Source organism: Coenobita brevimanus, chromosome 53 (genome assembly GCF_032717465.1).
Source record: "Coenobita brevimanus isolate Jiangsu-jjx chromosome 53, ASM3271746v2, whole genome shotgun sequence".
Taxonomy (NCBI): domain Eukaryota; kingdom Metazoa; phylum Arthropoda; class Malacostraca; order Decapoda; family Coenobitidae; genus Coenobita; species Coenobita brevimanus.
The window spans coordinates 44,711,080-44,736,010 of NC_137006.1; the positions used below are offsets into that span (position 1 = coordinate 44,711,080).

The 24,931-nt window shown below is 41.7% G+C and overlaps 2 protein-coding genes across 2 annotated transcripts in view; both read right to left on the reverse strand.

Annotated features, from left to right (window-relative positions):
* Positions 1-1,102: 1,102 nt before the first annotated feature.
* Positions 1,103-18,321, reverse strand: Herp (Homocysteine-induced endoplasmic reticulum protein). Its single transcript, XM_080273128.1, has 7 exons — positions 18,226-18,321; positions 13,594-13,725; positions 7,460-7,841; positions 5,735-5,915; positions 4,907-5,100; positions 3,868-4,030; positions 1,103-2,242 (listed from the first exon to the last, which is right to left on the reverse strand). The coding sequence occupies exons 2-7, from the start codon at positions 13,723-13,725 to the stop codon at positions 1,930-1,932; spliced, it is 1,365 nt and encodes a 454-aa protein (XP_080129254.1). The 5' UTR covers positions 18,226-18,321; the 3' UTR covers positions 1,103-1,929.
* A 3,265-nt stretch (positions 18,322-21,586) lies between these two features.
* LOC145400832 (lysosomal acid glucosylceramidase-like) overlaps positions 21,587-24,931 on the reverse strand; it is a 6,962-nt gene continuing 3,617 nt past the window's right edge. The window contains exons 6-10 of the mRNA XM_080273267.1: positions 23,824-23,971; positions 23,559-23,641; positions 23,179-23,289; positions 22,282-22,457; positions 21,587-21,761 (exon numbers count right to left, since the gene is read on the reverse strand). Of these exons, the coding sequence (XP_080129393.1) occupies positions 21,587-21,761; positions 22,282-22,457; positions 23,179-23,289; positions 23,559-23,641; positions 23,824-23,971 (693 nt within the window). The remainder of the gene's footprint in view (positions 21,762-22,281; positions 22,458-23,178; positions 23,290-23,558; positions 23,642-23,823; positions 23,972-24,931) is intronic.

Genomic DNA, 24,931 nt, shown 5'->3' on the forward strand with positions numbered 1-24,931 from the left:
GCAGCCAAGATGACATCCACCTGTCAAAACGCTTATGGTTCGTGTTATCGTCAACTTAGGAGACCTTTCGGCACCTCTCTAGTAATTATTTACTTTGCATATTGCGAATCACTATTACAGGGTATGCAACTTACTTCTTTTACTTCCACAAATAACATACAAGAATATACTGATGTCATCCATCCATCCATCATCCAATCCCATGTTGCCCCATAAGGAGCGTAGGAACCAAGGGCTAGGCAAGTTGGTCTTGACATTTAAGATGAGAATGACCAGCCTCACTCATCCTCAGTGGCATTATGTGAGCAATAAACCCCAACCACCCCTTGGATATAAATCTACATAGGCTTATTCCGATTGAAGCACCTCAATTACTCAGCAAACCACCAGGCGCCATAATTTGGCTATGTGGTTACCACCCAGCGTAGTAAATGGTTTCCTGGTGTACAGGAAACCATTTGGCTTGTCACTCAGTGTACAGTCACCCATGGGCAAAAGGAAGGGGAAAGAAAGAAGGAAAGAAAGACCAAAAAGGGAATGTAAAGTCATCCATAGTCATAAGGAAGAGGAATGTATGAAGGAATGAAAGACAAGAGGAAGGAAGGAAGAGAGGAAAGGGCAGACACCCAAAGCAGCACTGCACTGAGTGAGTGAATGTTGAGTGTTCCCACCGACAAGATATAAAAATAAACTGGAATGGAAGAGGTGCTTTGGAGCATTTTCTACTCCACGAAACTGGCTGTTATCCTTCTTAGTTTAGGCTTGCTGCTTCTTAGATGATTTTACTCAACCTGGGATTAATTTCTTATACTAATGAGGTTAATGAAATTTAGTCTCTCCTGTCCAAAGTCTATCCAAATGTAAATTAAACTGTGTTGTGGTAGCATCCTCATCATCATTCAGACTTCCTTTTCTACCCCAAGAAGAATCAAACATACCAGTACACTGTCAGAGTAAAGAGGATAACACTCAAGAATAAAGGCCTCTTATGATGAGACACAAACCCTCTCTAATGGACTGTATGCTCAAACACCAGGATATTACCAGTGTTTATTTTTTTTTTCCCCTTGTAATACACTAGTACGACAAGTCCTCTCTTTATACAATGATGTCTACTGGAGGTGGGGGGCGGGGGCGGGGGAGTGTATTTGTATAAATGTGAATTCTCTGGATAATATGCTTTCTGTTAGAAAAAAGAACACCGTCTTTAGGAATGAAAATGGTCAGGATAATGATACAGATGACAATGATGATAAAGATAACAGAAAAGTGCTTCAGCATAAATAATAAATCTTTATGGGGGGAGGGGGGGAGGGGGAACTGGCATAAAGAAAGGACTTGCTATATAACTTGATGACAATGAAGCCTTGAAATCCACAACAAAGATACTTGGCTAACAACAAACCTCTCCCTCTTTGGAACACAGCACCACTAAACATTCAAGCAATAACCCCCTTCTTCCCCATAAATATCACTGGCACTGGATTCACAAACAAACTTATGAATAATTTCCTAGTGTAACTTAGACTCTGATTTGCACGTGGGAGAAGGAGACTAAACTTCTGCCATGTCTCTTGCTCTTTCCACAACAAATCCTGATTACATGAAGGAAATAATCATAAGCTGTTGTTCGATTCTGCAACAAGGGCAAAGACAAACGAGTATGGATATTTTGTGCCTCTTGTTCTTCCTGTAAATTACAGTAAGAGTTACCAGTGGGAGTTAATTGTAGATATGTTTGAGACTCCCTCCATGAAATGCAAAACTGCTTGGAGTTCAGACAGTGACCCTCTTTTTCAACACACACACACACACACACACACACACACACACACACATACACACACACAAACACACACACACATGGATATACACAAAACTAGAGAATGTACAAGAGACTACAATCTATACCCTTGTGGTTACTGGTGTCTAAATCCCCTGTGGTTGCTCAGGAATCAAGGAAGTAAAAAATGTGGTGAGGAATGTCCAGGAGAGGGCAAGGATGGAGGGTCTTACAGGCACCTCCTCAATGACCCTGTTGCTAATTCCAGTGTTGTTTTCCTCTGGCTCTGGCTGTGCGTCTTCTGACTGGTCGTCATCTCCTTCGTTATCATTAGCGTCATCGTCATCCGCTTGTCTCAGCTGGTCAATGTTGTTGTTGTTGTTGTTGTTTTGGTCATCTGGATTGGCTGGCTGTGGCTGGTCTATTCTCCTGGCTGGTCGGAACCATCCAGCTTGGTAACTGTAAGTAAAGGATATTTTAGGAGACTTGATTTATGTGGTAACCCACAGGGGGAGCACGACATATTCTGATGCAAACTGTATGGGTGTGTAAGCAGAGATAAAAACTGAAAAATAAAAAATCTCATTTCAATGGGCCACATTCATGACATTGCATGTCTCACTGTTGCTTGCATCACATCAGCCACCAAAAAAATGAAATACCCAGAATGGGGAATAAAGAAATGATGTTTTTTCTTTCACCTTTTATCCCAATCACCATGACTGGACAATAAACATTAAAAAAAACTACATTATGCCTGATTCCCACCGTCGTGTGTAAGGCCCTTAGAATGGAGGGCTGGCAAACCCTTCTCTTTGTACTGACATAAAGATGTGACAAATTCAATGCAAGCATTTGTGTTACTGAATTCATATTAACTATTATTTCTTAATCAAAACATTGTATACACCTATTAATGATATAAAATACTTGTTACCATGTTAGATCCTTCATGTTCTATATCAGTATTTTTGTTAGACTGCAGCGAGTCTTTCATAATATCCACTAGTTTTCAATATTACTGCATTTCCCTGTGATGCAAAGTGCATGCTTATGTTTGATGAGTAGCCAGACACAGGGTGATGCAACAACAAATATGTTTCATGTGGTAGTAGTACTAGGTACTTCATGCTACACGCACGCAAGCACACACACACACACACACACACACACACACACACACACACACACACACACAAAATCATCCCTACAAGTCAAAAAATATATCCTTACTCACGTGCACGCAAGACTTCACAATGAGCAGAGCAATACGAACAGTGTTGGTATTCCATATTTCATCGTTCATTGTGTCAAAATGACACATCACTTTAGTAAGAATACTCTTTTGAACAACAGTACATAGAGTACAGTGTTCCAATTTGTTTTATTTGCAAGGAGGAAGAATAATGTATTTATTTTATCACTGAACACGTGAGTATTCCTATGAAACTTCTTGAAGTGAGCATAGCAAAATTTTTTCCCGTCTGTACTAAGAGTGTTTTCTATGACAATCAGCCCACAGACTGCTTACTGAATATGGAATTCCTAACCTATAGCACAGGAAGAGGGGAAGACAAGACTGTATCTGGGCCTTTCTCCTCTGATTCACATCCCTAGGGATGAAATAACTATAAATTCTAAAACTATCTCAGGGTGTGACAATTTAAAAACTTTTTTAGCCACTTTTCATAACACATGGTACAGCAGTCATGCCAATACAGTCTACAGTTCTCATTAAGGGTCAGGATGTGTTCCAAAATAACTTGTACTATAAATGAGAAAAACTGGCTGATCATAATCAGCAATGGAGCTGTGATGAGCAACCTTTATCAATATTAATCTACCAATCTATCATCAGCATACATCTTAATGCTGCAAGGGATGGCCACAAATTAATCACCATAATATCACCCTATCCTCGACAATTAGGCTGCCCTCTCTTCAACTCACACACTCCTCTCTCATAATTCATGTTACTGTGGAATTTATATCAACCAAGCCCGTCAAAATAAGCAACACGAAAGAGACTTTACAAGTGTTTTTTCTTGACTGTCCCTTACACAAACTACTAAAATGTAACTCACAGATAAAGTAACATGGCAATACAGACGACCACCATGAACCGGGACAGTGTGGAGTAAAAGTACACCACTGAAAGAAGCACCAGCATCCGAGACAGCACGTAGATCCAGTCCAGCCAATCGCGGCCCATACCCTCATCCTCGTCATCTTCATCAACCTCCACACCTGCAAAAAAGTTGTACATCATTACTATCATCATCATCACCACCACCACCACAACCACCACCACCACCACCACCACCACCACCACCATCATCAAACAAAATATGGATAATGGTGAGGACAAAAATTGAAGAAAATAGTACTGTTAACTCCTATCACCCGGGTAATGTCTATACACGTTACACTCGGGAAGCTACAAGGCTGCCGGGTAGCGGCTACACACACAAGGGTCCTCCTGCCGCCATTTGAACCGGCCACCATTTTATCTCGGTGCCAAAGGGTAGGCAGGGAATCCCTCCATGGCACACAAGCGAGAGTCAGTCTGTCCTGCACTTCTGCCAGGTGTACAATGATGTCTTCAGGTTCCTTTTAGTCTGATTCCATCTGTGCTGCCTGTAGCCAATTGCAACATCCACCCCTGCCAAGCCTCTTTCCAAGGATACTAGAAAAGGGATCAGTGATAGTGCCATAAGCAATGCCTTGGATACAACAGTGTCCAGTTTATCTAGTAATGAGGAAGTTATCACGAGAGCAAAGCCACAGTCAGTGCCACAGGCAGACACACGTACACGTCCTACTCTCATGAAGAAAATTAGTTCTCTTCCTCACATCATTACTCATCAAAACAATGACCTACAGACCTGGGGATGCTTTCATTTGCAAGAGGAAGAATTGGTGAGTAATATGGTCTTTAATTTGTTTCCCAAAGTGCTAGACACTCAGAGATATTAAGGTTTGAAAACAAGCAATTTCCAGGAAACTGCCCATAGTGAGGTAACGACTGCATTAAAAATAGCGCGACGTTTAGGGGTTAGGGAAGTTTATAGTGACCTAAAGAATGATAAGAATAACAACAAAAACAATGTCACCTGTACAAACCTTGTGCATTCATCCTGATCTGTGGTGGTGGCTGCTGTGGCTGGGGCTCAGGTGGCTGGATCTGGTCGAGCGGGGCCTGTGGAGGGTCGACCACATCTGGTGTTGTAGGGGTGGGGGTGGCGGTGGCTGTGGTGGGCAGCTGCACCATCTGTTGGGGCCATGCCAGTCCACTTACCACACCCCCCATCTGCATGCTGGAGAAATAAACATGGCTATTAACTCCCACAACCTAAGGACGTACTGCAAGGCCTCACGTAAAGATGCTGCGCTTATAAGCTGTTTCACTACCAAAGTGCTACAGAATAAACACTTTTCCTTCATTTAATTTTAACCCAAATGCTGGTGAGGGACATCAATACATGCTGGTACCAATAACCAGGCAGCTCAGCCAAAGAAATGTCCCTCATTTTCTTCCTTAACCTATGAATGTAGCAGGGCAACTTCAGCCTGCAATCCAAAGGACTCATGTCAAAATGAGCCTGGGGTCACAACATGTTCTGAAGTAAGAAATTAGTTCCCCCCCCCCCCAAATCATCAACCAATTGCACGTCAAAGTTGAAGTTGTTTCAGTTAAAGTAGTGTTTCATCTACCCACTTTCAACTGCAACTGTGTGTACAGATATCTATATTCCTGACGTATCTTGAAGTAGGCTATGCCTAAATCTATGTAACTAAGACACCGCACTGCCGCATATGTACAGGTGAACACCGAATGCGTGGTACTTGTTTTCATTCATTCATTCATCATGTAATCCAGTGTTGCCCCACGGGGAGCATAGGAAGGTACTCGTTACTGTCTGTAAATTGCAATCCAAGTACTGTACTTACTACTGAATGTACGCCATGTAGTTAGCATACATTTGCTGCATGGCCACCATTTGCTGCATGGGTCCAGCACTGGCCTGCAGTGCAGTGAAGGGCAGCTGCTGTGTGGGGTACGTGGAGGCTGCATCTATACTCTGGGGGGTCCACTCAGATGCTGGGGTCACATTTCGTCGTCGAACGCCATCTGCGAGGAAGACTAGGTATTACCTAAATGTGATTTGTATCAATTTCATTAAGTTTCTTCCATTCTTTTTTTCAGAAACAAACCATTCTGTTTTTTTGAGATACATCCTTCTTTTTTTTGGAAATTAAGGAGCCACATATTGAATGTCTGCAAAAATATGCTCTGGTATGAATAAAAAAACAGTCAGTATCTAGTACTTCAAGATGCCTGTACACTGCAAATGGCAAAGTAAACAACGAAAGGAGACCACCGTTCCAGAGTTTACCATTTGTGAACATGATACTCTATCGGATACGTTTATGTGAAGCTACAGGATGTGGTGAATGTTTTTGGCGTATCGGATAGAGCCAGGATTCCGGGGACTTGAATACTGAGTGAATGGAAGTGTGGCCCAATGGACTGGGCAAACTTAGGCTGTCTGGATGCTGCTACTCCTCACCCTGCCCTTGGTTGGGAAAGGAGGTCCAGATGATGATGATGATGATGATGTACTGTACATGAAACACTGGGATTACCAGACTTCTGTCCACTTGTATTGCCTAAACCACCTAAAGATGTTCCTCTTTATCCATTCCACTCCATATAATCTCTTCATACTGGAACATTAATATACGCTCATTATACTACCATTTAAACCATCAATACTTCTCACCCATGGAGTAATCCTGTAATTAAATTTTGGTTTATCAGAGGGATTTTGCATGCCTAACTGTGCAACTTGTGCATGCAGAGGGCAGGAGGGCAGGAAGAACATATCAAGAACAAGATATCTAAGCATTTCTCTCCTGATAAATTGATGACGTAAGGTTTCATGACATACCATGCTTATTTACCTTGCCCTTCCACCTAGCTCTAAGCCTACCACTTTTTCTCCTTCCAACTAAAGTACCCCATTCTCACTCTCCATTGCTCCATATGATTGAATCACTTTTTCTCCTTCGAACCACCTCATTCTCACTGTCCACTGCCCCATAAATTGAATCAAGTCAGTTTATATCATTTCCTACATAAAATTCAACCCCATAATATTCGTTTGCCAATTTCCTATAGCACAGAACTGTAAGCAGAAACTTTACTCCATCCTTATTTTGCATATTATATGGCCAAAGACAGAAACTGTGGTAGGCTTGGTTAGGATACCACAACCGGGGGTGTAACCAGGATTTTCAAAATAGGGTGCCCAAACCCACTTAAGGGATGGCCCAAGGAGACCTCTTTGGGGGGTATGGAGGTATTCCTCTGGAAATCCGGGTTGGCCACTGGGGTGTTTAGGCACATTTCAGGCGCCAGGATCACCCTGGCCACCCCTCTGGCTGTGTCACTGACCATAAACAATTTACATGCAATTTACTGGAAGAAATAATGGAATAACTGGTACTGGGAGTATGTATTTACTTGCCTTACTAACTGCAACTTTCAATGATTGAGTACAGCCCATAATGTCATGTCTTCTACTGCTACTTTACCACACATTTTTAAAAAATGTATGTGTGTGTGAAAAAGGAACCTAAACACCACTGTCTAATTATAATAAACACACTCACCTGTCGCTTCATTATTAACCAGTGTGTCAGGCTGGGCTGGGGAATTTGCCTCTTGACTCGACCCACTCATCTCGCCCTGATTTGTTGATACTGACGCTCTGTTATTGGCTGGGGGTTCCAGACTGGGTCTCTGACTTGCTGAGGACACAGAAGGGGGTTCTGGGCTGCGTCTCTGATTGGCTGATAGTGTGGAGGGTCGTTGGGGGGATTGTTTCTGGGTGGTGGGAGAAGGGACAGGCTGTTGTGGGGTGTAGCGGGGTGGGGAACACACTAAGTGGATAGTGTATGCGTTGTTCTCCGTAGGATGTCGTAAAATGTTGTGCAGCACCAAGTTGTCTGCTAGAAGTTGTCCCGAGTAGATTAACCGCTGTTCATCCACCCTCTGGAAAGAAATGTATCATCATTTTACCAAAACCATCACACAGAAGTACAACAGTAATACAGCTTGTCCTCACCTAAAGTGTACCATAATAAAGTTGCAGATGAATTAATATGTATGGTACCTGTTTTGCACTTAAAACTGTTCAAGACATTACAAATTTGCTAAAGTAAAACACGAGTGGTTTTTGTCATCTTAACTCTATAATTATACTATCTATCTATTGCCAGACGTCTTAATCCCATAAGGGATGGCCACAAACTAATTGCCTCCATGTCACCAGGTCCACCGCCATTTCACTGCCCTACTCCCAGCTCACACCTCCCTCTCTCATATACCTCTCCACTCCATCCCTCCACCTCATCCTTGGCTTCCCCCTTCCTCCACCTCACTCGCATACATTCTCCTCATTAGTCTCTCGCTCTCCCTCCTCTCCACATGACCTAACCATCTTAATGTCTGCTTTCTATCACATCCACACCACAACGCTCCTTCACTTCCTCATTCATCAGTCTGTCTCTCCATGTAACTCAACAGGCTCCTCTCAGATATTTCATTTTCACTGTTCTCACTCTTGACTTGTGTATTTCCTACAAGGTACAAGCTTCAGTTCCATACTGTTGTGCAGCGACTTTTTTACTTCCATGCTCATTTCTCTGTTTCTTATTACTGCTTTCAGAGAACCAGCAACCTTTCTTCCTTGTTGTACCCTTTCAAGCACTTAACCCTCCAAACTTCCATCATCACTCATCACACTACCTAATAATAATAACAATAATAATGATGATAATAATAATAATAGTAATAATACTGTATTAATAATAATGCAGATAAAACAAAAAGTGATGATATCTAGGGCTGATGGTGGTACTGTCAAAAAAGGGGGTCAGTGGCCACGTGCGATTTGCCACGAGGGTGTGGGAAGTAATTCCATTTTGTGCAGTGTCTGTGATAAGTGGGTGCATAAGAGATATAGTGGCGTCAGAGGTAGAATTACAATATAATGCCAATTTCATGTGTGTGATGTGTCAGGGAGAGCAGATGGAGACTGTCAGGCATGAAAAGACTGAACTTGCCGGTGAGTCTCTTGAATGTGTGGAAGAGTTTTGTTATTTGGGAGACATGTTATGTGCTGGAGGTGGGGCTGGAGCTAGCTCTGTGGCTAGAGTGAGGAGTGGTTGGAAGAAGTTCAGGGAGCTGGTGCCTCTCCTGACATTGAGAGGGCTCTCTCTCAGTGCTAAAGGATCTTTGTATGCAGCATGTGTTATAAGTGTAATGCTGTATGGTGGTGAGACTTGGACAGTAAAGAAAGAGGATATTAGTAGGCCCAAACAGACAGAAATACAATGATTATGTAGATGTGCAGTGTGTCCCTTGAGTGTGAGGCCTGGGAAGGCAAGGTGTGCAATGGAAGAGTTGAAGGATAGGATGGAAATGGAATGTATTGGCGTTTGTGATGGGGAGAGGTAGACTGAGATAGTTTGGGCATGTGGAGAGGATGGGGGATGATAATAGGATGCTGAAAGTGAGAAGTGTTAATGTTAGGGGTCGGGTCGCGAGAGGTAGACCGAAAAAGACCTGGGACGAGGTCAGTGAGTGTGACCACAGGGATAAAGGATTGAACAGGGAAGCTGCCAGAGATTGAGCAGCATGGAGGGCCGACATTAGGTGACCAAGGCCGATGCAGGCAAGCATGTTGGGGCCTTCAAAAATGAACGAATGAACAAATAATGATCATCATCACCTAATCCAGTGTTGCCCCATGGGTAGGAGCCTGGGGCTAGGCAAGTTGGTCCTGGGATTTAAGATGAGAAGTGACCAACCTCACTCATTCCTGAGTGGCATTACATGAGCAATAAACCCCACCCACCCCTTGGATATAAACTTGCACCGGCTCAATCTGACTGGAGCGCCTTAATGGCCCATTAAAGCACCAGGCGTCATAGTCTGGTACCCACTGTAGTAAATCGTTTCCTGGTGTACAGGAAACCATTTCGCTTGTCACTCAGCGTAGAGCCACCTAATAATAATACTAATACTAATACTAATAATAATAATCATACTACTACTACAACTACTAATACTAGTAATACACAGGTAAAAGAAAAAAAAATAAAAAGTTCAACAAGTGTTATACATATGTTAGAGGAAGAGTTCAACTTCTATCCTCCACTAAACAATGGGACTACTGTATTCCCTCTCTCTCACTCTCTCTCTCTCCTTTATTCGTGATACTACCACACAAATACATTCTGTTTTGTTGACATATTCAAATTGGAAGGATTATATAATCTTCAATAACTCCATCATTACCACAGATCTAGTCTAAAATGCATAAAGATATCTGGGAAAATCAAGAATGAAGGAAAAAGGTCATCATAAAGCCAAGAATACATCATACCGAAGGGGTTTAGAATGGATGATCAACCTCTCATAATGGCACTACATGAATAAATAACCTCCAGTCAATTGAGATGGACTGAATCCTCACACACACTGTTAGGCTGTCACCCTGATTAAGTTGATCTAATCACTAGGCTATCACACACAGATAAAGACTAATCCCTCACTCACGTTTTTCCTGAAATGCATCCTGATCTTTATTCTCGTAAAATTTCTTAGATATAGCATTTACGAATTTGTCCATGTGAAGCAAATGAAGAAAATGAGCTTAACTTCACTTCCTGGGTGACTTCACATGCACTCCTCAGGTAACTCATCTCTGCTGTTCTTGAAATCAATTAATGTCTCTCTTACCTCACCAATCACAAAACACCTGCATCTTGTTAAAACAGTAAGACTGAATGCTACAATTACTAAATCATCGTTAATAGACAATAAGGCTTTTAATCACATACACTTCATCATGCACATGTTAATGAACCACATAAATAAGATTCTGTCTGTCTGTCTCTCTCTCTCTCTCTTTCACACAAACACACACACACACACACACACACACACACACACACACACACACACACAGCACGTAATCTCTCTTCCCCTAAGTCAAAACCCACCTCAAAGCCATGGCACTAAAAAATGTCAATCTGTGCTGCGTGTTCTGCAGTTGTCTGATGTGTTCTCAAACACGGCACGTCTCACCAAATTCTTTTTTCTCTCTCTCTCTGTTCAATATATGTTTTGAAGCACACTAATACTTCACAGTCTCTCTCTCTCTCTCAACCTAGAACTTACCACATTACCACTCCATCAAGGTATGCCTAGCTGTGCAGTGTGCTCCTTAGTATCTCACTACTCACTCCCAAGTGCACTCAATACTGTAGATCTCATCCCCATCCCACCCCCCACAAGTGTTCACAGCACCTGCCCCTCTCTCACACTGATGCCACGTCTCACTGAGAATATAAACATCTGGCTGGTATGAGAGTACAGGGTGGAGGTGGGGGGTTATGGGCAATCTCAGCAACGGGAACACAGATGTGGTTAGACAGAACTGAGAATGGAAATACTATGCTACAAGATGAGAATGTTTGTAGGTATGTACATATAATAGCCTCTCTCTCTCTCTCTCTCTCTCTCCCCCTGAGTGGAAGGACATAAAAAATGAGAGGAAAATTGAGCGAAAATGCTGCATAATTTACAAAACATATGAACTGCACACAGCTCCCCCCTCTTCTCCCTGTTGTATCGTACTGTCAAAAACGGCACCAACATGCTTGCCTGTGTCAGCGTAAGAGACTCTCTCATATTATGCTGTCAGTACTCAGGACCACTGCCCTCTTTACCCCATGGACATTTTTACCTAGTTTGTGTAACCTACAAATCACTCTTAAGCTCAGGGAAGACTCTTTCTACTGGAGGTGTTTTATAGCTTCCATGGTGGTAGGTGGTGGTGACCATCATCCACTCACTTGATGCAGTACTACCTACTACTTCCTTCACCTTTATCATTCTTTTTCTGTGTCTGTTCTCCTATCTTCCTATTTCTCCTATCTTTCCTGTCACTTTTTAATACAGGTACAATATTCTTCTTTCTTTTTCAGGTGGCTTTATGCTGAGTGGCAAGTCTAATGTCTTCTGTTTGCCAGGACACCATTTACCACACTGGGTGGAAGCTATATAACCAACCCATACATGTTCCCTACATGTCGTCAAGTGGGTTGGCAGAGGGTTACTGCCCCTCCCTGTAAAACAACCAACTCAAAGACAAACGGTCACCCCTTACGGGATTATGGCATCTGGCTATAGACAGATAGATTAACCCCTTCACTACTAGGGTGTACTCCTATGCTGAATGAAAACGTCTAGTGGCAACAAAAATAGAAATTATTTATGCAATTAACTCTGGCAGACATCATACACTGTACCCTGTATACATAATACTGTACTGTATTTCCATTTTTTTTTAAACTCTATCAACAAGAATGAAATAAGAAGACAGTGATTTATGGGATTAACCCCGATGAATGTTATATGACGTACATAATACTGTATTACTTTTTTTTCTGCATTACATATCATGGTTCTCCTGTCATCCCTGTCAGTCCTGCCTTGGCCACTGAAAGATAAGTGGTCTGCTATTCTTCTGCTTGATGTTAGAAACCCATTGCTCTCCAATATTGTTATTTTTAACAGCAGAATGGCCAAGATTTACTACAACCTACCACCAAACCTCCCTATATTTCCTGCACCTTGCTATGGGAAGGACCCTACTGTGACCCTAGCGAAGTGCTGTCTACCACAAGGGGGCACCAGATCCCTACACAGTGCATGTGCTACTGTACCTGTAGGACAGCCCGACAGAAGCACTTGCTGACCTGCGGCTGGCTGGTCTGCTCAGTTAGAACAATGAGTTACGCAATATCAAAAGCAACTACAGCAAGATAACAAAGACTACACATGTGTTCTTGGTTCTAATCTGCAGAAGAAAAAATGCAGTTTTTATCAATTACACTTTTAGTTTTCAACACTGCCCCTTCCATTAAAGACAAGCAAAAATTGCGATTCAGTCCACTGTTAAAGGGATGACAAACATCACAGCAGGTAAAGCTGTCCAGTGCACCACATTCTCAGCATCTGTACAAATGCAACATACTGTGGGAAGAGGAACAGACAGGGAGCTGGCCAATTACCAGTGCTATCTGTCCATTTATTTTCCGATTTTTAATGCCACAGTTTATCTAGGTGGTTGTGATAAAAAAGCCTCCAAGCCTGGCTATCACCACTTATCACAACTCTCCCTACCACTACAAGCCTTCCTCCCTCATGTACTCCTCCACTTCAGCTCTTAATCTTATCTTGAACTTCCTCTCCTCATTCTCCTTATCCCCTTCAATCCAATGATGCAGTTTTCATTCAATTCTTGTTATCTCCACACAATTTAACTCTGCCTAGGAAAGACCTCTTGAAGTAAATGGTAAAGGAAAGCTGTATCACACCCTGCCAGTTCAGAAAGTCACCTCGATCCTGAATATACTGTATATGTTTGCTTGTTGTATGATTAAGATAAACGTAAATCACCTCATCTCATTCTCGGTCTTCCTCTCTCTGTTGTTCTGCTAGCTTCACTTACAATCTCTCTCTTGCCATCATCAGTTACAAGTAACTTAATACACAAGGCAAAGTAAATACTATCCAATTATAAAAAATCTTTTACAGAATGTAACAAACATACAGTACAGTACTGTACACACACACACACACCACCTCCCTCCCTCCATGTCCAAAATCTGTAAAACTCATCCCCCTCCCACACAAACACACACAGCCTACAGCAGCCAAGGTGACTGACCGGTTTGGCAGGATGAACAGATGCAATGTGTGCCTTGAGGGCTGACACGGTCCAGTTCGAGTCACACAACACCTGTTGGTCTGGCACACTCTGATTGGCTGCCTTGATAATCAGGGTCACATTATCCGGCATCTGTTGGATGGCAAAAAAAATGGTTGGGAAATTATATCAGGAAGAACTACACGAAGTCCACACCGAATGCTAGGGAAATTATATCTGGAAGAACTGCACAAATTACAGAAAGTCCTAATAGAAAAAGGTTAAAAATATAAATATGCAAATAAATCAATAAATGAGATTTATGAAAAGATCTTACTGTATCATTAATGCTTAAAGATAAAACTGTACTGATAAAGACAATTACAGGGTACATTATTTCTTGCATTATGAAACTCTAATTAACTGTCACTAAACTGACTGCTTCTCAAAGTTTTTGTGTTTTTGAATTCCTGTTTCTAGATATCACCTTATCTACCTTCTGAAGAGGGTGGCCATGAAGAAATTGGTTTAGCATTATCCAGCGCTCCATCATAAGGTTCCCCTCCCTCCATCTCACATGCTACAGTATGTACTATTGTTCTCCAAAGTTCCATTCCTCCTCCTGCCATTCAGTAACTCATAACTTTATATCAGTTTGGGTTTAAGTTGCATATACAGTAATAACTACAATCTGCTTGGTTAGCTAACAGCAAGTTCAAATCAACTGCTACTTTTAATTACTATAACTAATATAATGTTACAAGTTACAGAAGGACAGAAAGAAGAATGCATCATCAGGGGGCAATAGTGCCTCTCCACTCTACTTCTCTCATTACAATAGCTTACAATCAAGTCATGATACAATCCACAAAAGAGTCAGAACAATTTTAACGAGTTTTAAGCCAAAACACAGGCATTTCCTATTAATCCTTTACTATCTGCGCAAAAATAAATAAACAAAATAAATATATAGTGCTAGAACAGTAAAATGTGTCTTATTCATCAGCTGTGAAGCATTCGTGTAACTACGGTACTGTATTTGCAACTAGAATCTTCACAATTCTCTTTACTATAACAGACTGGTTATTTCAGGAAAGGTTAACAAGTGATGAAGCATGCCTAGTCTGTGTCATAACTCATTAGCATTAACACTTATCTGTAATATGCCAAATCTTGTACTACATCCTTTATTCCTGTTAATGCCACACTATTTCATCAGTTCAGAAAAATCCAATGCAAGAAAAAAGATTGAAAGCTACAGCAGCAAGTTAAGAAATTTGTTATCAATTGTAGCTTATGAAGATTAATTTTATCCTGCTCACAAACTTATCATAGGCAAAGTGTTTTAATAATAAACTGACCACTAAGATTCTGTACAGAATATAAGTACAAGATATCTTTATCAATTTCATCCACTAATGTCTAAATCTTAAAATGAATCACAAACTGCAATGTCAGCTAAAGGACAAGATGGTCGTGACAGAACCGATAAGGAAACTCGAGAAGCCGTGATAAAGGCAAGTGATAGTAATTGCATCATGTCTTTGCTGGTAACGGTTTCTCCAATGTATTGACAGATGCAAAGAATTCTGTCCTATGTATTTAACTCTTTTACTCCTGTGGACTTACACGTAGCCCTTAAAGTGCCGGTAAGGGGCAAGTTCTAAAATACTATAGAGGTTTCATAACTTCTGTATGCAACTAAGGTACTGGTGCTGTATAAAAACAAAAAAAAAGTCATATACTGTACAGTACAGTATTCACTGATTTTCATGTAGACTACAAATACAGTAAATCAAAACTAGTACTGAAGTTCTACAGTAAACGTCATCAGTGCTTAACCAAACTTGACTATGAGGGTACATAATATGATGCCATACTTCCACCATCAAGCATACACGGCAAAAATATTCAGAAAAATTAGCACCTACAATACCATATCTTCAAGTTATGGACATTTTTTTTTTTTTTTAAACTAGTTATGGGGAGAGTCATGATTTTGCTAGGTGACAGCAACCCCTTCAATACGGTGTCACATAATCTTATAATTATTTCTTGCTATCCCAACAATTTTATGCTGCTTAGGGTAGCTTTTGAAATAGTGCTGTTAGCTGTCAATTAACCTTTCTGCTAATGCGAGCCATGCCTAACTCAAGAAAGTCAAGTGGAGGCAGCATGAATTATACAGTATTATGTAGATATGTGTATAAACGACTGAATGAGATCTGTTTGATACTTGAACCTATAAGGAACTGGACAGTGGCTTGTCTGGTTATTATATATATAATGTCAAGTATAAAGGTGAAAAAGCAATGAGTAAAGAGGTGTAGACAAAAAAAGCTGTTGCAAAGACAGGAGAAAGGCTCCAGGAGGAAAAAAGGATGGATACAACCAAAAAGTGGGGAAGTGAGTGGGTAGATACCTGTATTAAATGGACCAGATGGAGGAGGTGGAAGGTGTAAGATGTTGACAGGACAAATTTGTAAAGCACATGAGGTGGTGTTTGTGGTTAGGAGAAGAGATGAGGAGTGAAATGAAAAGCACAGTGGAAGGAGGTGATGAAAGAAACTGTGGAAGACACGCAAAAGGCATAAAGTGACTAGATGGGAAGTAGAGGGACTGAGATGTGGAGAGAAAAGAAGAGAGAGCTGTGTAATGGGAAGAGGAAAAGTGAAAGAGACTAGTGAGGAAGAGTCGGAAAAGAGTGGATGGAGTAAAAAAATAAATAAATAAATAAATAAAAAATAAAAAATGTAATATGGAATGTAGGACACTGATTGGCTGACATGGAAGGTAGCTACAGCAACATGCAAGTGGAGAAGATACAGACTGGTCACATGGAGGGATCATTTTAATGAGCTGCTGAATCTACAGAATGAAAGCAGTGCTAGTATAGCATGAGTAAATAGCTGGGAAATGGGTAGAAGCGAGGCAAGAAGGGAGGATGGGATCAGCAGGATGTGAGTGTGTGAGGCGCTCAAGAATGTCAAGATGGGGAATGAATCAAGAACTGGACTTCACGGAAAAACAAACTACTGTAATGCCATACCAGTACATATATTGACTGATACACAAATTATATAAAGAGATATCATAATGAAGCTATGTAGGTTTTGTTTGCAACCTTGATTCCCATAAACATTTTTAACATGGAAAAATAAAAGGAGGGGAGGAGTCTATACCTCTCCTCACACTGAGAGGGTTCTCCCTCTGTGCTAAGGGATCTTTATATGCAGCATGTGTTAAGAGAGTAATGCTGTATAATGGTGAGACCTTGGCAGTAAGGGCAGAGGATATTGGTAGGTTTAAACATACAGATATGAGAAAGATTAGATGGAAGTGTAGTGTGTCCTTGAATTCAAGGCCTGGGGGCGCTAGGACTGCATATCGTATGAAGAGTTAGAGAGGAAGGATGGGACTTCATATGCTAAGGGGCAAACAGAGATGGTTTGGGAATGCTGACAGGATGGAGTATAACAAATGAATGTGGAAGGCGACAAATGTGACCATCAGGGGTAGATGTGCAAGTGGCAGACCGAAAAAGACCTGGAACGAGGTCATAGTGTGACCTCAGGGACAAGGGACTGAATAGGGAGGCTGCCAGAGATTGAGCAGCATGGAGAACTGCCATTAGCTGACCAAGGCCAAAGCAAGTTGATGCCTTTATAAACAATACAATCCACTGTAGATGACTTAGGTTAAGTACTGTAGCTAAGATGACTTCAATGGGATCACCAAAAATGTCCGTCCAAGAAAGTTCAATTATGCTTCACATTGTTTCCATCATCTTTCATTTTAAACATTTTATAATGTTTAGTCACTGTTCTCCTGTTGTTTATCCAGCACCTGTATTTTGCATGTGTTCTTCCTTGCACATCACAGTAGTTACTATTCTACTTATAACCGTACATAACCCAGCCACACCTAACCCACACTTTGTGGTCTTACCTGAAAACAGAGGTCCCCTGCAATGACCATTTCCTATAATAATGACCATAGATTTAACCAAGCCATAATATAACCTAAACTAGACGTAATTCAATTAGCTAACTGGTATGGGAGTTCCTGGGTGAATTTCAGCACTCTATCAAAATCAAACACACTTATAATGCATTAAAAGGCCCTGGAAATTAATCAGTAAAACAATTATAACTACAAACAACTGACACTAGAAATGAGAAACATACAGCCTAACCTTGGGAACAATTGGGGAAACGGCTAACCAAAACTAAATGGAAAAGCTCCCTCTGGTAAAGCCCGTGTAGAATAATTATATTCTACCTCAAGCTGCATTAAACTGCGGTGATGGTAGTCTTGTAAACGAATACTGAGAAACCACAAACTTGGCAATTTCCTGACGATAGTTCGTAATGAGAATGAAATCATAAGAAATTAGGGTCAAAGCCAATATTTCACTTTCAGTACTGTATAAAATGATTGTATATCGATCATCTTGCACTACTGATGATTCCTGGAAAAATGACTAAGCACCAAACACACTTTAACCTGAGTAACAGTAAGTTTTTAGGGGCAAATGTGGTAGCGAGGACCCAAGGTACAAGTACTGTCAATGTTCCTCTGATTCCGGCTAATTTATGTTATCTTTCTCACACCAAATCACATCATCGTTTCCAGAAATGGTTTAAAACTCACCTTTTACTCTTGGCCGATGCTTTGATTAGGAAAGACGGATAAAATCCGCCTGAATATTGTAAAAATGCTACGCAGCTCCTGTCCCCTCCCTCTTCCTCAAGATTCCAGCTGACGACTATTTGTTGGTAAGCAAAGTTCCAATAATATGCTGTACTTTCTAATTTAGCATCATTATGTGGTCCTTTAAATCTACCTTGATTCTTCCAAAATTTCTTAAGTATTCAGGTAATTGATACGCTGTATTACCTGTACCATTCAAAAGGTATTATAATATATACTATTAATAGAGAAAATCGTCCCATATTGGAGAGTTTAGCAATGTTTTGATTATATGGCCGCTTGGGATTGGCTGGAGTATCATAGCACTTCAGAAACTCTTATTCTTATTGGCTAATGTCTCGGCGGCCTCTTTAAATTGTGTTTTTCGATAGTTTTATCTGCGGCTTTTCATGATAAAACAATGAACTTTATGCACATACTGCTGGCAAAAACATAATGACTGGGAAATCGATAGTCAAAATAAAGGCTAATAGTAATACGGGTACTGGTAAAATAATAAGTCATGCGAATACGACATACCAAAGAGCATTACATAAGCAGCAGTTGGCATCAGCGTTACTCATTAAATAGATAACTTGTGTAATGCGATGTGAATCATGTGTTTATTAAGTTAATGCGGCAGTCATATATTCGATGAGGTTAGTTCAAGCAGGAAAGAATTCATATTTATGTTTACATGTTTATGTTTGACTCAAACTATTTAGCCTGACCTTGACTCTTCTATGTTTACCCTGTCTGTACAGAGGTTAGGAATTCAATAAACTGTGTGTGTGTGTGTGTGTGTAAATCGTTTTGTAGCCTAGAACTGGCGGGCGCGGGTGCTGCTCTGAGCATCCCTTCTTGTCTATACGAATAACTTCTTTAATATCAGCAGATTAATTAATAATAATTTAATATTGTGGATAACTACGTTCACAAAGCACAACCAAGTCTGACGGAAGTTCATGATTTATATTATCTCATCAAAAGAGGAGATAGGTAGGCCGTGCACATTGTCCCTTTGCTTTTTTTTTTTGGGGGGGGGTGAGTTATTTGATGGGGATAACACGAGACGATTTTGATTGTGTGATTTACGTATAAACTTACTGCTAGTGACGCACTGCGTATTTCATCAAAGCGAGCCTTGTAGATAACCGGTACACTCTCTCTCTAAACCCTCAGTGCAACTGTATACTGTGCACCCCACGACCTCAATACTTTATGGGGGATCACGTGTACCTTCAGGTGAGAAACAAAGAGAAGCGAACATTTTAGGTAGGACAGCTGTGCGCGAGATGTCTGGCAGTCTCCCACCCGTCTAACCTCACAGGGTGACAAATTTACCCACTGCCTCAACTACGTCATTATCATCATGTGTTGCTACATATGAAAAGCGTAATGAAGCTTATCTATTGTATATAGTCTACTCAGTTTGTTCCTAAAAACAAAAGTAGCCCCACAATCCCCGCCAGACCGCTGCAGTGTCATTCTAGGCAGTTATAAAAAGATGTTTGATATTTGTAAGTGAACAGTGAACTTGAACCTGCCTACACTGCTCGTCCAACGATACCAGGCGCACATAGCTATTCTCGTCTTGCCTTGCCATGCGCAAACGTTGTTTTTACGCAAGAAACTCAGCCACAGTACGCAGTTCATTGCACCGCCACGTGGTCTTTGTATAAGTTGGCATCAGAGTCCACTGTTTCCCGCCAACATACTCTGATTTTCCCAGCCTCAGTATGGCTGCGTGTTTTTCCCCCCCAAGATCCATTGTGTCGTATTTGAGCTGGGATGGGAGAGTGTGTAGCATCTCAACCTTCCCACCAAGTTCAGTTCAGGTCAAATCAAAATCGAGCTGACATTGTCCTGTGACCTAAATTTTTGATTTGTTCTCAGTATTGAATCAATTGTTTCCCTGTGATGTACTCTTATTAAAATCAAATTACTGGACTCCTATCCAACCCTCAATCCTCCTACTAACTTTGGCTTAAGTCTGGTTGACACTGGCTTGACTTGACCCTTGATCATTTTTTTTTTCTCAAAACAGATTAACCTTTTGCCTGACCCTCAGTCCTTCCACCAATATTGGTGGAATTAAATCGCTTTCTCTCTCTCTCTCTCTCTCTCTCTCTCACACACACACACACACACACACACACACACACACACACACACACACACACACACACACACCACTACGACTGTCAACTACACTTATAAACATTCTTGTTCATTAATTCTAACAAGTATTGGTGCCAAGTCATTTTTCCTCCAATTATTTGTCTTGTGCCTCCTATTATTGCAGTGAAACGGCTGAACTGCATTGAACATCCACATAGGAAAAGGTCTATACTTACTGATAATTATATAGAAAAAGAACTTGGAGGGCTAAAGTTATAAAATCACTGTGAAGGATTTGTTTCATGAATACTAACATCGTCCAGCTAAAGATTTATTATGAGTCAGTTAAGCATTTCAATTATCGTACATTCTTGGTCCCTGATACTGTTCTTCCCTTCACTAACATTCAAATCTTCGGTCACTTTCTATTTTGGGTTTGTCCAGATGATGATATTCGCTCAAGGATATTTCATTTTCCAATTAGTTTATGTAATTTTGTCACTGGAGGGGTTAGATGTAGCTTTCATAAACATCTTTCAACTAAGGGATCCTAAATTGAATAAAATCATCTGGCAGCAACAATGCTATAAGATAAAATGTCACCATATTGAAGAGATTAATGGGACAACTTACTACTTCTTTAACACGTACCCTCTCTTATAGCACTTCCCTTCCTCCTCTTCCTCGTCACTTCCCTTCCCTACACCTTCCTTCCCTTCTCTTTTCATCTTACAGTTATCCACACTTCTCTCTTGCCACTTCTTCTCCTCTTCGCTTTCCTCTGCAGCACATTTCTTTCCCTCTTCATCATTTCCCTCCTGCCATCTCCTCACTGATACTTTCTTCTACATTTCCTTTTTCTTCCCTCTTCCTCCTTCCTCTCCCTTTCATCTCCCTTCCTCACCATACACTTTCCTCTCTTCCTCACTCTGCATGGCCCTCCCTCTCCTCGTCCTCACACCCTTTCCCTTAAGTCCCCTTTCTCTTCCTGTCCTTTGTAAATTTTCCTGTATCACAGTCTGTGTCCTCCTCTCCCCCTCCCTCATTCTTCACACCTTATCACCTCCTCCTCTTCCTCGTCCTCACGACAACATCCTTCTTCACTTCCTCACATCTCACTTCCTCCTCGTCCCCGCTTCTTCCTCATCCTTTTCCTCCTTCTCCCTCCTATTCCCCACACCCCACCAGCTTCTCCCCTTCCTCACTCCCCATCCCCAGCGCACCCCTCCTGTGTCTTCTTAGTGTACATGGCGGCGGGGTGTGTGCGTGTGGAGTCCAGTGGCAGGAGCAGTGTCTGGATGGCTCTGCCAGGCACGGTGAAGCTGGCATACGCTCCAAAGTCAGTCTTGTGGCTCACCTTCACCGCTGCCTCATCCCTGCACACCAACACATAATATTAGTTCGACCGTATTTGTTACTGATGTATTATGGCCGCCACAACAGGATGGTCTCAGTTTAGCAAGCATTATGAAGCACATAAACATTTTCCTGTGTGGTGTGTTGTTGCTGTTTAACCCCGGGCTGTATGGCTGAGTAGACTCGTGGAACTCAAGTAAACAACTGCTTCTGTGGGACCGTCCTACAGGCCCAGTGCAGCACACACACTGTGTAGGAATCCAGCGCCCCCTTGTGGCAGACTGCACCTGGCCCGGGTCAGATCAGGATCTTTGCCATGGCGAAGTGCAGGGAAATATGAGGAGGTCTGGCTCCCGGGTGGATGCTGCAGGTGTCCCATCCAGGGTGGACAGCAACATGTACATGGTGCTCGTCAGTGCCTGCCTGTGCAGTAGGTGTGAGGAAGTGAGAACAGAGTGAGAAGGTGTGGGGTAGTGTGAAAGCGTGTGGGGTTGTAGCAGGGTGCGTGAGTGTGTGCATACAAATATCGAGGTAACTAACATGTTAAGGATGACCACCACCAGATGTCCCTCAGGGTGTAGGAAGGCGGCGGTGTGCAGACGCTCCCTTCCACCATCCCTCACCCAGGACGGCACTGCCACTGACCCCGCCGGCACGAACTTACTGAAGTGACCCATTGCGTAGAACATCGGCTGCTTGTAGAACTCGTCTTTCTCCTTCAACCAGGGGGGAGGGGGTGGGGAACATGGAATAATTAATATGTGTCTGTTAGATACGAGTAAATCACATACTGCCTCTTTTGAAATGCTTACTGCGGCTTGGCTAAATTATTGCAAAGCATAGGAGGCGCACTCCCTTCAGTAAATAGAGTTAGAGTTACATCGAGTACAGATGAGGGTAGATGACTGGTCCAGGATCTTGGAGGGTTTAATTATCAGAAACCTCCAGGCATATAACAGGGATTTAATCATGCATTTATCAGGGAAAATCATCCACTGGTTACCCCTAGACCACGAAATTACCAGCCAGCTCAAATGAATATATGAAAAGAGTAACACAAGAACTTCTACTACATGAATGAGTAGGAAGTGGAATTTAAGATGATTTTTTAAAGATATAGATAAATAGACAGATGGATGGATAGATAGATAGATACAGATATATAGAAATAGAGAAAAAATATGCTTTGCGAGTGATTATGGCATGATGTCTTTCTTCTAACTTGGCCTAAAATTGCCATCCCCCCATCTTGAATGCTGAGTTTTAACACAAATATTAGAATATGATGCTAGTAACGAAGAAGTGCCATGGAAAGGACGTAGAGTTGTTGCACTGACTTTCTGCCACTGAGCTACGTGAAATAAGCTGCAAAAGGATGAAAATCTGGACCATGTTAGCATAAAAGAAGTCTAATGAATGATTCTCTCTCTCTCTCACCGGGTTGATGATGATAGGCGCATCGACAGTGTTTCCAGCCCAGTTCGGCCCTCCAGTGGTGTCCAGAGCCAGGTTCCAGTCCACCCACCCAGTCACGTGCTGGTTCACCGTCTGAGGGACACATTGGTTAGGTGGTAGCAGTAGTAGTAGTAGTAGAAGTAGCAGTAGTAGAAGTAGTACTAGCAGTAGGAGTAGCAGTATAACTATGATGATGATGGCGATGATGACGATGATGTTGTTTATAACGAGGATAATGATAATGATGGCAATGACGATGACAACGATGATGATGGTGATGACGATGATGATGATGACGATGATGATGGTGATGATGATGATGACGATGATGACGATGATGATGGGATGCAGCCAGTGCCCACCTGTATTATATTTCTGGCGTAGAGTTCCCCTCGCAGCCAAGACCCAAGCGCCACAGAGTCACGCAAGTCATCCATTCCCTGCACTGACACACAAATAAACAAATAAATAATAATGAGAGACATCCCATTTAATTCTAGTTATGAAATTTGACAACACATGCCTGACTTAACAATGATAACGACTTGTACTATACTTAGCTCATCCCTGTGACCTAAAATGAGGTACTATTGCAACAGAGGTCACGGATATTCCCCGTGTACTAACCAACGCAAGCCTCGGTGTAGAGAAGGTACTTGTTGGGGTACAGGAGGTGGGTGTGGGTGAGTTCTGGCGAGTCAGGATAATCCACATCAGTATACCAGTGAATCGCAAGACCGCTTACGTATTCACTGGCCTTGGCGTCTCCCAGTATCTGTAAACACACTAGCAATCAGGGAAAGAAAGCGAAAAAAATGAAGAAACAGTGACAGAGACAGAAAGAAGGAAAGAGAGTAACAGACAGACAAAGAAAGAAGGCAGACAGACAGAAAGACAGTGACAGACATAAAGGATAGCAACAGACATTCAAAAACAAAGAATGGTCTCACTCCAACACAGATACCGACCTTTTTAAATGTCCACCTACCCTTGCAATTACTTCTCTCTCATCAGTAAACTAATTACAGCAGTCAACAGCCTTCCATCCACGTCACAAAATACATTACATATATCCGCGTAATCATCAGTGTCCGAATCAAGGCAGAGCAATAATTGGAGGGGTCATTATGCTCATCAATGTCCGCCCCTCTACTTAGGACCTCACTTAACTTACGACACCTGAACTTACGACATAACTTACCTCTCTTAACTTACGACATCTTTACTTACAACTCTGAACTTCCAACCTCTATGAACTTACGACATAACTTACGACCTTTCTGGACTTACGACATCTCTAAACATCGGTAGCGCCCTCCTGTTCTCGTCTCCCACAAAGATCTCGATCCGCCCCAGCCCCGCCCCCCTCAGCGCTGGCCCCAAGCTGTTCCCTACCCAGTCTCTCATGGCCTCGGGGCGCCACACACACGAGTTCCACTTCTGCAGGAGGGGAAAGACAGGGAAGGGTAGTTAAAGAGCTGACTGTCTATTTGTAGCTATCTGTCTGTACTTTTATAATATCTATCCACACGTCTGTCTGTCTATCAATCTATGTTTATTCATTTAATTATTCATCTTTTAATCTGTCTACCCGTCCCTCTATATGCATCCATCCATCCACGTATTATTATTATTATTATTATTATTATTATTATTACTACTACTACTACTACTACAACTACTACCATTATTACTACTACTACTACAGTACTAATATCACTATTACGGCATCACA

Coding starts and splice junctions, on each gene's coding strand:
- Herp (XM_080273128.1), bottom strand. CDS start 13,725: ATGCCGGATAATGTGACCCTGATTATCAAGGCAGCCAATCAGAGTGTG. Junction 7,842..13,593: donor CTGTTCATCCTGCCAAACCG/GTCAGTCACCTT, acceptor ATTTCTTTCCAG/AGGGTGGATGAACAGCGGTT. Junction 5,101..5,734: donor TACATGGCGTACATTCAGTA/GTAAGTACAGTA, acceptor TTATTTCTCCAG/CATGCAGATGGGGGGTGTGG.